General features: G+C 53.6%; 1 protein-coding gene across 23 annotated transcripts in view; it reads left to right on the forward strand.

Annotated features, from left to right (window-relative positions):
* Positions 1–15,244, forward strand: part of MACF1 (microtubule-actin crosslinking factor 1) — a 141,069-nt gene that overhangs the window by 75,387 nt on the left and 50,438 nt on the right. For all 23 annotated transcript variants that reach the window (XM_027701236.1, XM_027701238.1, XM_027701225.1 and 20 more), the window contains 14 exons: positions 376–897; positions 1,474–1,650; positions 2,128–2,251; positions 2,561–2,769; positions 3,325–3,642; positions 4,497–4,663; positions 5,722–5,878; positions 6,612–6,729; positions 8,121–8,183; positions 8,935–9,176; positions 9,702–9,831; positions 10,637–10,836; positions 11,528–12,023; positions 12,594–14,065. In XM_027701236.1, the coding sequence (XP_027557037.1) occupies positions 376–897; positions 1,474–1,650; positions 2,128–2,251; positions 2,561–2,769; positions 3,325–3,642; positions 4,497–4,663; positions 5,722–5,878; positions 6,612–6,729; positions 8,121–8,183; positions 8,935–9,176; positions 9,702–9,831; positions 10,637–10,836; positions 11,528–12,023; positions 12,594–14,065 (4,395 nt within the window). The remainder of the gene's footprint in view (positions 1–375; positions 898–1,473; positions 1,651–2,127; positions 2,252–2,560; positions 2,770–3,324; positions 3,643–4,496; positions 4,664–5,721; positions 5,879–6,611; positions 6,730–8,120; positions 8,184–8,934; positions 9,177–9,701; positions 9,832–10,636; positions 10,837–11,527; positions 12,024–12,593; positions 14,066–15,244) is intronic.

The raw sequence follows: 15,244 nt of genomic DNA on the forward strand, positions 1-15,244 counted from the left end.
ATGCAGGCTGTGTGGTGGGTGGGTGCCTGGCAGGGTGTAATCAGGGTAATGAGAGAAGGTGCCCATCGTGGTCAGAGAAGGCAGAGCCCCTGTACCCCAGCCTGGGGGGTTCCCCACCTTACTGGTGCTGTGTCATACAATCCCAGACTGGTTTGGGTTGGAAGGGACCTTAAAGCTCACCTACTTCCAACCTCCTGCCATGGGCAGGGACACCTTCCACTAGCCCAGGTTGCTCAGGGCCCCATCCGACCTGGCCTTGAACACTTCCAGGGATGGGGCAGCCCCAGCTGTTGGAGGGTGTGGAGGCTCAGTCACCCTCGTGGTGGGCAGAGACCCTCTGTCATGAGCATCACCTTTGCTCGCTGGATCTTTCAGGCCCAGCACCAGGAGCTGCTGTCCCAGCAGCAGGACGTCATCCTGGCCACGCAGTCGGCTCAGGCTTTCCTGGACAAGCACGGCCACAGCCTGGCCGGGGAGGAGCGGGAGCGGCTCCAGGCCCAGCTGGCCGAGCTGAAGGACCAGTACTCGGCGTCCCTCTCGCAGTCAGAGACGCGGCTGAAGCAGGTGCAGGTCCTGCGGGACGAGCTGCACAAGTTCCTGCGGGACCACGGGGAGTTCGAGGCGTGGCTGACGCAGGCGGAGCAGGACCTGGAGGGGATGTCCAAGGGGGACGGTGACCCCGCGGCCCTGCGGCGGCTGCTGGCGCGCCAGGGCAGCTTCTCCGAGGACGTCATCTCCCACAAGGGCGACCTGAGGTTTGTCACCATGTCGGGGCAGAAGGTTCTGGACGTGGAGGGAGCTGCTGGGGATGCCGAGTCCCAGCTGCTGATGTCCAAGAGCGTGGTCAAGAGCAAGCTGGAGGATGCGACGCAGAGATACACCGCGCTGCACTCCAAGGTACGGGAAGGGCTTTGCAGGGCTGGGAGTGGAACCCTGGATGCTGTTTTTCCAGGGATGGCAGAGGGACATTTCGCTTGAGTGTTTGGCTGGACTTCCAGGATGTACGTAGATTATAGGGCAAGGATTGTCTTCAGAGAATCATAGAATCGACCGGGTTGGAAAAGACCTCTGAGATCATCAAGTCCAACCCTTAATCCAGCCCTGCTGTGGTTACCTGACCATGGCACTGATGCCACATCCAGTCTCCTCTTAAACACCTCCAGGGATGATGAATCCACCACCTCCCTGGGCAGCCCATTCCAATGTCTGATTACTCTCTCTGTAAAATATTTTTTCCTAATATTCAACCTAAACCTCCCCTGGCACAGCTTAAGACCGTGCCCTCTTGTCTTCTTCAAGGCTTGGGCAAAGCAGCATCTTTTAGCTTGGTGCTGGTCTGCATGCTGCCTCCTGTAACTACTTTAACATGTGGCAAGGTCAATTTTTTAGTTATTTTTTTCTTTCTCGACGATTTATGTGCCTTTTCCATGGGTTGCCCATGTCATCCCGTCACGTCTCGTTGCTCCTTTGCAGTGCTCCAAGCTCGGCTCCCACCTGAACACCTTGCTGGAGCACTACCAGCAGTTCCAGGAGGTGGCAGAGTCTCTCAGGACGTGGCTGCAGGAGAGTGAAGCTGCCATTGGGAAGCTGCTCTTGGAGACGGTTTCTTCAGATCCAGCTGTCCTGCAGAAGCAGCTCGCCAGCACGAAGGTACAGGAGCCTTTGGTGACCTCCTGGGAGGTGTTTGAGCCTGGATGGGAATTTGGCTGCAATGAGCAGTCAACAGCAGGAAAGACACTCTTCCCCATTGGATTTTTTTTGCCAGTTGAGTGCAAAGATGCAGATGCAGATGCAGCAGGTCCTGCTGCTGCAGATCGGGTGGGGTCAGATTCTCTGGAAAGCTGCTCAGCCAGGACGAGGGGCTGCAGTCACAGACACCCCAGCAGGACACAGAGGGGGACATTCCTCCCCTGTGAGGGTGACTGGGTGCTGGGACAGCCCAAGCCCTCTGATCCAGCTCTGCCTGCAGCATGAGATTGGACTTTCCAAGCGACATTATTATTTTTCTTAATGTTTTAGTGATTAAGAGGATCCCTCAGAGGGTTTAAACGGAGCCCTGAGCTCCCCATGAGTGGGGGTCTCCTGCCTGACCCATCACTGATTTTGGCTTCTTTCTTGTCAAAGCAGCAGCTGCAGGGAGACCTGGCTGAGCACCAGGTGCCAGTGGAGAAGCTCCAGAAAGCAGCTCGGTCCCTGCTGGAGATACAAGGAGAGCCAGCCCCTGACCATGGGCATATTCAGGAAACAACAGGTATGGAGCAAAGCAGCTGCCATTGTCAGCAGGGCTGGTTGGGGAGAGTGAAAACAAACCAGGGAGGGAGCAGAGATGAAGTTTCCTACTTTTGGGGGAGGTAAACACACAGCAGTGCATCCTCAGGGGTTGTGTTTGCCCTTGGGAAGGGCTGTGACAACGTGTGTTGGGTCTTCTGTCTCACTGCTGCATTTGGGGGCAGGGATTTATTGTCAGTGAAAATTCTGGAGGAGCCAAAGGTGGCCCTTGATGCTCTCTGAGCACTTTGAGCTCTTTGCCACTGATTCTCCTTCGTGCTGAACTCTGCAGATGCCATCGTGAGCCGGTTCCAGAGCCTCTCCCAGCAGATGTCCGAGCGCTCGGACCTGCTGCAGAAATCCATCGCCCAGTCCCAGAGCGTCCAGGAGAGCCTGGAGAGCCTCCTCCAGTCAGTGGCTGAGATTGAGAAGAACCTGGAGAGAGACCAGCCGGCTGAGCTCTCCTCCACCTCCATCCAGGACTCGCTTGCCACGAGCGTGGTAAGGCTGGGCCCAACTCCCTCACCTCAAACACACCCGTGCGGGACCTGCACCGTGCAAGGGGTTGCTGGGGTTTAGCCACAGTGTTTTGAAAACACCAAAAAAATCCTAAAAAGGGATATGAGCAGAACCTTTGCTTAATATAATAGAACTACAAAATTATTTGAGTTGGAGGGGACCTGAAAAACCATCTCGTTCCAACCCCCTGCCATGAACAGGGCCACCTTCCACTAGGCCATGTTGCTCCCATCCAACTGGGGCATTCGCAGCTTCTCTGGGCGACCTGTGCCTGTGCCAGGTCACAGACTTGTTGGAAGTCTTCTTTTTTCTTTGCTAACAAGTCAGGGTTGGATTTCAGGCACTGGGGGAATGCGCAGAGCAGGTTGGGGAGATCAGAAAGGGAGGGAAAAGCGGGGTAGAAAACTATTCCTTCCCTCCCCTGGTTGTCTCAAAGCACATGCGGCTGCTCCCATGGGCAGCCCAGCCAGTTCACACCAGTTTTGCCCAAGAACCTCCCTAAAATGCCCTCCCTCTCCACGTGTGTGCCCACCACAGAAGCTGAAGCAGGACATCGCCCGGCAGAAGAGCTGCCTGGAAGCCACCCGGGAGATGGTGACGCGGTTCACGGAGGCAGCAGACAGCCCCACGGCCTCCGCCCTGCAGGACAAGCTGGCCGAGGTCACCGAGCAGTTTGGGAGGCTGTGCCAGCAGCAGCGGGAGCGAGAGGACGCGCTGAAGGGCCTCCTCCCCAAAGTGGAGCAGTACGAGCAGCTCTCGGAGAAGCTGCAGCAGTTCACGGAGAGCAGGACGCGCATGTTGGCGTCCGGGAACCAGCCGGACCGGGACATCGCTCACTTCTCCCAGCACATCCAGGTGAGGAGCCAGGGGCAGAAGGCTCTGCCTGCGGTGGGTTTCTGAGGCAGGACCTCTGTGGGCTCTTTGCCTGCAGAAGGGGAGTGGCTGGAGTGGATGAGGCTGTTTCCAGCAGTTAGAGAAGGAAATGGCATTTCCCAAGAGTCAGACTGGTTTTTAGATGGGACCTCTAGACAGGCTTTTAGGGACCAGTCCAAATGTAGCAGGGTTTTGCCAGTTAAAGATTCTAATACAGCAAAATTCCCGTGTGCTGGCAGTGAGCTTGGTAAAGGACAGCACAGAGGCCTTGGAGATCTTAGAGCCAGAGAATCATGGAATATTTTGGGTTGGAAGGAACCTTAAATATTATCTCCTTCTAAGCTGCCTACCATAGACAGGGAACATCTTTCACCAGACCAGGTTGCTCAGGGCCTGCTCTTGAACACTTCCAGGGGTGCCATGGGTTGTGGTGGCTGGTCATGGCTGTGCAGGATTCCTCCCTCTGGCTTCCTACGAGTGCTCTGCTATAGGGGATGGTTCATCCACAGCCTCAGAAATGCCCTAAAGTGGCATAAAACCAGACACTTGTGCTGGGAGAGGTGTGGGTGATTTGGCTTAGTCTAGGGCACCCCATCCCATCCCAGTCACAGTGTGGCCTTACACCAGCACAGGGGAAGGTGAGACCTGCTCCTGCAGCTGCTTAAAGTATTTGCTGAGCTGGATTTGGGGGAGCAGGTGGGAGTGGGTCATACCTGGCACCGCTGCAGTCCATGGCACTGGAGCCATCCATGGCACGGCCCACAGAGGGTCTCTCTCACCTCTACCTGTGTCTGCTGGTGGGGAACATGACCAGCATCGCCCTTTGCTCTTGGCAGGAGCTGAATTCAGAGATGAGGCAGCACCAGGAGGACCTGACCACCCTGGAGCACCTGGCTGCTGAGCTGAGCTCCTGCAGCTTCGCCCCTGGTGCCTTCCAGCAGCAGGAGAAGCTGCAAAGCCTGAGGAAAGACTTCCTGCAGCTACAGAAGGTGGCAAAGGAGAGGTGAGTCCCAGGGACCCGGCCACTCCCTGGGGAGGTGGGTTTGGGGGTGGCTTCGTGGCCTGAGCAAGACCCTGGGGAGGTCTCCTCTCCAAGGGGGGGCACGAGCGAACTCTTCCTGCCGCCCTCCTCCCACGCCGGGAGCCGGAGGCAGCTCGATCCAGCTGATGCTTTAAAAAAAGCCTTGGCTGGGGGCGTTGGGAAAAATTCCTGGTGCTGCAGGAGCCGGTGTTATGCGTTTCCCGGTGTGTGGGCTGCCACAGCTCCACCCCAGAGCATCTTGCAGGAGGGGAGCGGGGTGCTGGCGGAGGATCAGGAGCCTGCCCCAGGAGGCTCTCCAGGAGGGGACAGAGCACAGCAGAGCCCCCTGAAGTCGGGATAAAGCAGAGCTTGAGCTCAGATTGGCCATGGCAGCTTGAGCAGGGTCAGAGCAGCAGCATCCCTGGGGGTCACAGCTCTCTGGCTGTGTCTCCAAAATCCCTGGGGAACACAAGGAAGGTGATGGGGAAAAGCAGATGAAACTCACAACAATCCCCAGTAATTCAGCGCTCTGCAGGCTGCTCGCAGCTGCAGTCAGCAGGGATGAGCCAGAGAGGCCCGTGGCTCCCATCCGGGGGCTGCCTTGTTCCTCCAGGATGGGCTGAATAGATGGAGCTGTGGCCAGGGAGGAGGGGCAGCACAGCCTGGGCTCCCCAGGGATGCAGCTGCCTGGGGGGACACGACATGAATGAGCCCTGTCATCCCCAAAGCTTCGCTTTTCCCAGGACAAAGAGCCCGGTGCAGAGGCAGAGCAGGTTGGCAGTGGTGGTCCCACGGCTGTTGGCTACCACTGTGCTGCCCAAAAGTGCCACCAGCCACGATCTGAGGGGTCAGCAGCAGTGAGAGGCTGGCACTGCGTGCACCCCCTTTTGGCTGGCACTGCCTGGGCTGTTCCCAGGCAACATCTAATAATAATAATTTAAAAAAAAGGGCTCCTAGAGACACAACTGTGCTACATTCAGGAGGGGGTAATTGCAAGGCAAAGCACGAGCTCTGACTCTCTGAAACCTTTTCACTCCCAGAGAAAAGGATGCGTCGTCCTGCCAGGAGCAACTGGATGAATTTCGGAATCTGGTTGGCGCCGTGAGGAAGTGGCTGAGGGAGAGCGAAGGCAAAATGCCGCCTGCTGAGACCTCCCTGGGCACCCAGGAGCTGCATCAGCGCAGACAGCAGGTCCAGGTGGGGCAAAGGGAGCTGGAATCTGACTGGGAAAAATTGGCAGCTGGTGTGGAAATGCTGGAATGTGGAATAAATTCCAGGAAGCAGAGCCCTGGGAGGTGGTTTGTGGTCTCAGGAATCCTCGCTGTGCATCCAGTGGCTTGCGGAGAAGGAAGCAGCGTGAGATTCCTCTCGGGCACTGCCTGGGTTCCCTTCCCTCCCCCTGCCTGCTCTGGGCGGGATTTGGGAGTGGGAGACCCAAGCACACTCGTTTTCTCTGAGTGTTTCCCCGTGGCAGACGTGGAAGGGTGGCCTCCTGTCACCCGAGCCCCCGCTCCCCTCCGGCACAGGGATGCTGCAAATCGGGATGTGCCAAGGGATTGACTCAGAGGCAGAGCAGCTCTGCTGAGTCACCCACATCCCTCGCACCCCACGGCACCCGCCGGGCTCCGGCTGGGCTGAGCCAGGCTGGGCTGTGCAGGGAGGAGGAGGAGGGACGTCCCCAAAATGGTGGGAGGGAGAAGCTTTCCTTCAACAGACCCATTAGTCAAGGAAGAGCTTTTCACTCTTTCATTCCCCTTGGCAAAAATAGATGTTTCACACCCACTTTCCCAGCACGGCCTCTTTGCCATGCGCTGGTTCCCCGGGTGCTGTGTCCTGGTGCCACCGTGTCATCTCAGAGGTGACAGGTGAGGAAGGGAGGGCTGTGGCCAGGCAAGCACGGCCTCCAATCCCAACCTTTGCTTTCGAGCAGGATCTCCTGGAGGAATGGAAGGGGAAGGGGGCCCAGGTGGAGGAGATTGGTCGCAGAGGGACCCTCCTGGAGAACCTGATCGTGGAGATTACGGCCCCCAACACCCCGCCCAAGGCAGGTGAGTTGTAGCCCACTCTCCTCATTCCTCAGCACTCCACTGTCTCCACTGCATCTTCTAAGCCTGCCTTGAGCAAAAAATGGGGCTATTTCCCCCTTTTAGCCAAATTCAGAGGGCCCATGGCAGTCTGAGTATTGTGGGGCTGAAAGTGGTTGAGTCGCCGCTGCTTGTTGCATTAATGCATCAGCCTAACTTGGCTTAATTAGTTGTAGCCTAACGAGCTCTGAATTACCCTGTGTTTGCTGTGGGGACACATGCAACTGCTTGGATGGAGCATGAGAGGTCCATGAGAAGGAGCATGAGAGCTGGGGGTCTGGGCTGTCAGCCCTGCAGGGAGCTTGTGGAGGTGGCTCTTTGCTTTCTCCTGGTGATGTGCTTCAGCCTCCCGAGGGCTGGAGTGTTTTAATCAAGCTCCAGCATTTGGGGTTTATATCTGGATGACATTTAAGGCTGCGATATTCAGATGTGATTTGCTGGTCTCCTTTTTGGCTTCAAGTCTGTGAAGCAATGAGATTATGTCTGGTTTGTTTGGAAACCAACTCCAAGATGCCTTCCAGCTTGTGAAAACAAGTCCCTGGACTCTCATTGTTGTTGGGAATTTATGGGAATTCACGGTCTGGATATGTTTGTTAGGATTAAGTTCATGAGAAGTTCTTTGGGAAACCTCCAAGAGAAGTGAGGAGAGGCTTGTTGTGGGTGACTCCCATGGTCACCCATGTGGGGTGACCAAAGGTGCAGCCCCTTATATCCACGAAAACTTTAAAAAATGTGGTTAGAAAGAGAAAGACTTACCTGGCAATGTGAATCCCCCTTTGGTTGTGACCATAGCTGTGGTATCTGGTGTCCAGGGAAAAGACACTGGTGCATCCTCTGTGGAGTGTCTGGGCAAAGAGAGCATGTCCACACACCACATTGGGCTTGAATAGTTTCATCCCATAAGAAAAGGAGGATGTGGGGGAGTTAATCCCTTCAGGGAAGGCATTCACCAGTCTCACAGGGTACCATTCACAAAATCATGCTCAGGGTACCAACTTTCCAGGCGTGGAGAGGTGGCCACTGGTCCCCAGTGGTCCATGCAGGAGCTGCATCCACCCAGGTTTCTGGGTGATGCTGGGAGATGTGCCCAGCTCCCAACAGCTTCAGCTCTTCTGCTTCTGGTCCAGCAAGGCAGGATGAGCTCCAGGAAAGCAAGGGGAGAGGAAGGAGGAGAGATAGAGGGACTCCAAACTGAGTTAATGCCCATTGCCCAGCGCTGGGCATGTGGAGACGCCGCGTCCGTGCTTGGTGGCCGGCATGGTCCGTGCCGTGGACCGTGTTCATCGCTTGCTGTCTGCATTCCTAACACACCTGTCTTATCCCTCTTGCCCCTTGTCTCCGTCCCCCCTGCCCAGGTGCCGCGCTGCCCGTGCCGGGAGGGTCGGTGGGCAGCGTGAACGGATACCACACGTGCAAAGGTGAGCCCGCGGTCCCCGCTGTGCCGGCACGCGCCCCCCGAGCCCTGTCCCTGCCTGTTCCTGTCCGTGCAGTCCCGTCTGTGAGAACAGAAACCTCGATCTGACACTGTCAGCATCATCCCGGCGCAACGGGAATGAGCTTGGCAGCGGGCTGGGAATTCTCAGCCGGAGCCGCGGGGAGGGAGGATGGAGGGCAGGCTGAAGGACAGAGCTTTGGGGAGCGACAGCACCCTGACACCCCGTCAGGTGGTGTTAAGAGCTGATAAATGGGAGATCATTTTAAGGCCTGCAATTAAATTTATTGGTTCTGCGGGATTATAACGGCATCCAACCCTCCAGTTTGAAGAGCAATTTTAATTATGGCCCGTTATCTGCTGTTAGCTCACCGGTCCAGCGAGATAATAGGGGCATAAAAATGGCTTTATATTTCGGTGTCAAATTGTTTAACCTTGTATTGGCAGTGGCATTATGAAGGGGGGGCTCAGCCTGCATCAGGCTCCACATCCACGGAGGCATTTGCTTTGTTTGCAAACTGTCAACGTGTATATGTGGTGCAAGTGGAAAAGCCCCTCTGGCAGGAGAGGTGAGGATGATGTGACATCACTCCGCGGGCAGACGGACGGACCGTGGCCTCTTGCTTCTCATGCTTGGCTGGCTGTGGCTGCCCAGGGCTAGATTAGAACCTGATAGTCCAGGTTAGGATGGAGAACACGGGCAGTGGTCCTCATCTCAGGCTGCCTTTTGGAAACAGATCTGACCGAGATCCAGTGCGACGTGTCGGATGTGACCCAGCAGTACCAGGCCCTGGGCACGGCGCTGAGGGAGCGGCAGCAGCAGCTCTCAGCTATGCTGGAGAAGATGCAAGAGGTGCAGGAGGAGGCCAGCTCGATGCTGAAGTGGCTGGAGTCGAAGGAACGGATGCTGTCGGAGCTGGACGCCTCCTCCTCGCCCACCAAGACGGAGACAATGAGAGCCCAGGCTGAGCACAACAAGGTAACTCCTCTTCCTGAGTCAAAAATGAGAATCGTAGAATCACAGAACAGTTTGGGCTGGAAAGGACCTTAAAGATCATCTAGTTCCAACCCCCTGCCATGCATCTCCCAAAGGATCTCGGAGGTGTGCTTTATTGCAGCAGGACCAGAAGGATTAGTCATAAAGGTCTGCCCTGGGTTTAAGAAGGGCATTCCCAGATCAGATATCCCAGGCAGCTCCCTGGAGCAGGAGCCCAAAGTTCCCCTTTGCTTTTAGACGTGTTGCTTTCAGGCATTTGGCTCAGGGAAAAAGAGCTTATCTGGAATCCTTGTTGCTGGGTCACTCCAGCTTCTCCTGGAAAGCAATTCCCAGTCTTTCCCTGCTCTAGGAGCCAAGTTAGCTCACAATATCACTGACAAATTAATTTAATTAAAAAGCAAAGAACAGAAATTGTCCAACTGCAGCTTGTAGCTGCTGCTTTGTTCCTACTCCATGTTTCAATCCTTTTGCCCTATATCTGAGGAAGTTTGAATCATTATTTTCCAGGCATTTCTGGCTGAATTGGAACAGAATTCTGGGAAGATCCAGAAGGTGAAGGAAGCACTTTCTGGCTTGCTGGAGAAATATCCAGATTCCCCAGAAGCAGCGAACTGGAAGAAGATGCAGGAAGACCTGAGTAAGTGCCTGAAGCACTTAGTGAGGCTTCTGTCTCCAAACATCACGTTAGAAGCGGTTCAGGAGTGCAGGACAACCCCAAAGTCACGGCAGAGCAGAGTCACTTTTAATTAATATTCAGTAAATAGCAAACTTATCTCAGAGCTGTCTGGTGTACAAGGTGTTCCTGAGAGGAGCACTGTCGTGATTAACAAAATCTCTGTGATGGATGTGAGTTTTAAAGATGTGTCTCTTTAAATTGCTGCTTTAAAAAAAAAAAAAAGGAAAGAAAAAAGCGTTAGTGACATAGGTTGATTATTGTGATTAAAAGCTTCACTGCTTGATATAAAATTCTAGTCATTAGTGAGGCTATCCCAGGTAATTAAATGTTGACTAAACAAGGCTGTGTGTTTAAAAAGAAGCCCAGAGATTCTCTTCTTTGAAATAGCAGGAACGTGTTTATGGAGTTCTCCATCCAGGAGATCTGCATGTGCTGTGTGAGGACTGATACACAGGAGAGTATCCTCATTTATCAAGCCAGGGATGTGAGATGGCTCACCCAAGGTCAGGCCAGCTCATGGCAGTAGTGACTAGAGCACAGAAATCCTGCTTGCAAGGTTTTTTTCTTGGGAGCTTCAAGACCACGTAGCCATTAGAACTGGGTAATGGCTTGTTAGATAGAGAGTGAATAGAGCCATGCTAGTTTTATTGGACAACTGAGGAGGTTTCCCATGGGGAAAACCGTGGGAAAAGGGGGAAAAAAACTGCTTGATGGAGGGGTGGGCTGGCCAGGAGCACGACCATGGCCAACAGAGCCGGTGCTTCAGATTGCAGGTGGGAAAGAGCCAGCCAGGCGACGGCCGAGCGGCAGCAGAAGCTGGAGGAGTCGGCGAACCAGCTGGCCACCTTCCAGGCTGCTGAATCCCAGCTGCGCCCTTGGCTCATGGAGAAGGAGCTGATGATGAGCGTGCTGGGACCCCTCTCCATCGACCCCAACATGCTGAACGCACAGAAGCAGCAGGTCCAGGTGAGACGGGTTCGCATCTCCTTGATGGGTGTCCGTGGAGGGGGAGAGTGTCTCATCCAGATATGAGATGATGGAAGATTGCAGTTGGAATTATTTGTCTTGCAAGCACTCTGGAGACCTCGTGGCTCCTCTCCCAAGTCCTCCCAACTGAGCCCAGACTGCTGTGAATAACTTAAAATGGGTGCAGTGCCCAAGCTCCTTTCCCCGCACTGGATTGACTCATCAATGAATCACTTGGCCCCTCTTGGAGAGTGAAATTGCTTTAAACAAGACCTGTGCTGATGCTCTGCAGGACTTGCTAATGCTGTCCCTCCTCCTGCCAGCCTGCTCTTTCCATACCTCCTGCTTCCAAATCCTAACATGTCCGTAACAGGCCACATCATGAAGCAAAAAGCCCCAGTTAACATAATCAGATTGCCTTCTCATCTAACTGGTTTATGTTACATTACGCAGCAGTAAGACAAATAAGAGAGAGAGCAAAGTCCTGGAGCTGCAGACCCCTCCCAGCTTTTTAACTTCCAAGGTCACAATAAATCCTGGCCTACCCAGCCCAACAGCTGTCCCACCCAAAGGCTTGTTCCTGCTGATTCCACGGGCTGGATAAAGCCCCTGGAGGTCTGGTTTGTTTTGACTGTGTGTATTCGGAGCTGTCAGTTTTATGCAAACATTTTTATGTTATTTCTGTTCCCAGTTTATGCTGAAGGAATTTGAAGCCCGCAGACAACAGCACGAGCAGCTCAACCAGGCAGCTCAGAGCATCTTGACTGGCCCTGGAGATGTTTCTCCATCCACTAACCAGGTGCGGGATGAGCTCCAGGGGGTTAATCAGAAGTGGTCCGAGCTAACGGAACGCCTCAACTCCCGCTCCAGCCAGATTGATCAAGCCATAGTAAAGAGCACCCAGTACCAGGAGCTCCTCCAGGGCCTCTCAGAGAAGGTGAAGGCCGTTGGGCAGCGCCTGAGCAGCCAGTCTGCCATCAGCACACAGCCCGATGCCGTCAAACAGCAGCTGGAGGAAACCAGCGAGATCCGCTCGGACCTGGAGCAGCTGGAAGAGGAGATCGGAGAGGCTCAGACCCTCTGTGATGACCTCTCCGTCCTGATTGGGGAGCAGTACCTCAAAGATGAGTTAAAGAAACGTCTGGAGACGGTGGCACTTCCTCTCAAAGGGCTGGAAGATTTGGCAGGTGAGATGCTTAGGAGATATTGGAATGTCAAGCTCCACCCCTGCTCTTTGCCAAAGGGCTCTCCCATCCCTAGATTTCTAAATATGGTAGGGGAAGCACCATTTATCTTTTTTTGGGGTGCTTCATAGGTGTTTTATCTGGGATCAAGCATGAGAGAGTTCAAACTCCAGACATACCTGAGCCTGGAGAGGGAACGGAGGTGTTTAGTCCCACTGATGTGACTCTTCAACAAGCACTGTGGCACATGCTTGGAAAAAAACCAGGTTCCTGAATTCAGAGTGGGGCATGGAGGAGCCCCAGTGGCCACTCTCTAATCCGGGGACGCATCTTCTGGTTTCTAAGAAGTTGCATTTAGAGACTGGTCAGGAGAACCGAGACAACTGCGTTATCATTGCCTCTTACTACTTAAGAAATTTATGAATCAGTGAGCAAAAAGGCTGGTGATGCAATGGAAAACTCCTTCCTGTTAATCAAAACACAATTGGTACATATGAGATGATTTTAAATAATTGCACTTTGCTTATTTGATTTCAGCTTAATTGTCGCCTTCTAATCTTATTCCCATTCCAGCCGACCGGATGAACCGACTCCAGACTGCGCTTGCGAGTTCCCAGCAGTTCCAGCATATGTTTGATGAACTCAGGACCTGGCTAGATGACAAACTGTGCCAGCAAGCTCAGAGCCAACCGATTTCTGCTAAACTGGAGAGGCTACAGAGCCAAATTCAGGAGCAAGAAGAGTTCCAGAAGAGCCTCAACCAACACAGTGGCTCCTACGAGATGATTGTAGCCGAGGGAGAATCTTTGCTGCTTTCAGTCCAGCCTGGGGAGGAGAAGACCACCCTGCAAAACCAGTTGGTCGGCCTGAAAACACACTGGGAAGAGCTCAGCAAACAGGCTGCTGATAGACACTCTAAGCTCAAGGACTGTTTGCAGAAAGCTCAGAAGTACCAACGGCACACGGAGGATCTCCTGCCGTGGGTGGAGGACTGCAAGGCAAAGGTGGCAGAGCTGGAGGTGACTCTGGACCCAGTGCAGCTGGAGGCGACTCTTCTGAGGTCAAAGGCCATGCTGAGTGACGTGGAGAAGCGCCGGTCCTTGCTGGAGATGCTGAACAGCGCTGCCGACATCCTGATCGATGCTTCCCAGACGGATGAGGATGACATCCGGGATGAGAAGGCTGGCATCAATCAGAAGATGGATGCCATCACAGAAGAGCTGCAAGCCAAGACTGGCTCCATTGAAGAAATGTCCCAGAGGCTCAAGGAGTTTCAAGAGAGCTTCAAGAACATTGAGAAGAAGCTGGAAGGGGCGAAGCACCAGCTGGAGATCTACGATGCCCTGGGGCCACAAGCCTGCAGCAACAAGAATTTGGAGAAGCTCAGGGCACAGCAGGAGGTGCTGCAGGCCCTCGAGCCGCAAGTGGATTATCTGAAAAACCTCACTCAAGGTCTGGTAGAAGATGCTCCAGACGGATCCGACTGTTCCCAGCTCTTAAGCCAGGCTGAAGTGGCTCAGCAGGACTTCAAGGCTGTGAAGCAGAAAGTGAACGACTGCTGTGCGCTCATGGAAAACAAGCTGGAAGGGATCAGCCAGTTCAATAATCGGGTCAGGGAGATGTTCTCTCAGCTGGCGGACCTGGACGATGAGCTGGACAGCATGGGCCCCATCGGGAGAGACTCCGACAGCCTCCAGTCCCAGGCTGAGGACGTCCGCGCCTTCCTGGGCAAACTCCACAGGCTGAAGTCGGACATCGAAGCTTCCGAGAGCGAGTGCAAGAAGATGCTGGAGGAAGAAGGGAGCCCTGATTTATTAGGACTGAAACGGGAGCTGGAGACACTGAACAAACAGTGCAGCAAACTGACGGAGAGGGGCAAGAACCGGCAGGAGCAGGTGGAGACGACGCTGTCCCGCGTCGAGGACTTCTACGGCCGGCTGAAGGAGCTGACCCACATGACAACGGCGGCCGAGGAGAACGAGGCCTTGCAGTGGGTGGTGGGAACCGAGGTGGAAACCATCAACCAGCAGCTGGCAGACTTCAAGGTAAGTCTTGATGCTGTAATGTTGGGGTTTTTTTTAAGTGGTGTTTGGTGTTCTGAGGGTCTGTCTGGTGTTGCGGGTTTTTTTTTTTGTGTGGGACCTCTGGGCTCCGAGCCATCGCACCTTTGTTGTTTGTTGCTGTAATTCGAGTGGGTTTGGTGGCTAAAACATTCCTTGCTGTGGAGAAGTATAAGATCAACTGGTGGACTTGGTAGTCTGCAGTGAAAAGGTGCAGAAAGATTTTGAGACTGGGAGGAAAATCCCTGTTCTCCTGGTGATGTGTAATGCTGATGTGCCAACATCTCGTGGGCTGGTAAAGGTGGTTGACATTTAGGTTTTTGGGGGAGGGAGGGAGGGATGGTTTTGAGTCCATCTGAGCTGTGAGTTGGCAACATTTGAGAGTCTAAGTCCGGATCAGAGCGTTCTGCAGGTCTTTCTACTTGGCCTACCATTCTTGCTTGTTGTTCACTTTTTACATACACATTTTACATCCATTTTGGGGTCCTTGGGTACAAATACAGCCGCAGATAAACTGTGGGACAAGGGATGCACACAGGAAGTAAAACCAAGGTGAAGTTTTATGTGAGCTGTTCACGTTTCCAGCAAGGAGTTGATGGAGACCATCAAGACTTGCATGAAATGCTGTGAGAGGGAAGAGTTGGAGTGTGTTTGATATATTTTTATACAGTATTATGATGTTGGGTCATGCTGTTACACTACATTAATTATATTAATACAGCTTAGAAATTCTCTTGCTGTGAAACTTCTATTCCTGATGTGCTCAGGAGCTGATGATTGGGCTGATTTACATCTGGCTGCTCGTTTCCTGGTGTTAATGGGGGGTGGGAGGGGAAGACAGTTTTGCAGCCATTTACTTTTCATCTCATGGCTAATTGATCCCATTCCACCGCTTTAATATGTCTGTGAAACCTTCACCAGGACAAGGTGTTTCTGGTTTTGGGGTTGCCTATCCGAAAAATAGCTGTTAGTGTTATTTATGGGACAAACTCAACCTCATCTGATGGTGTTACTGCCTTGTGCTGGGCAGCGCTTTGCTTTGAGCTGATATCGATGGGAAGGATTTAACTTCATCATTAAACACCACACAGTCACCTGGAACAAATATATCCAAAAAGGAGTTTTTAGGACTTAAAATCAGTGAACCTTTCCTGCAGAGCAAGG

Source organism: Neopelma chrysocephalum, unplaced genomic scaffold (genome assembly GCF_003984885.1).
Source record: "Neopelma chrysocephalum unplaced genomic scaffold, ASM398488v2 Primary Assembly neopelma1_154, whole genome shotgun sequence".
In the NCBI taxonomy this organism is placed as follows: Eukaryota; Metazoa; Chordata; class Aves; order Passeriformes; family Pipridae; genus Neopelma; species Neopelma chrysocephalum.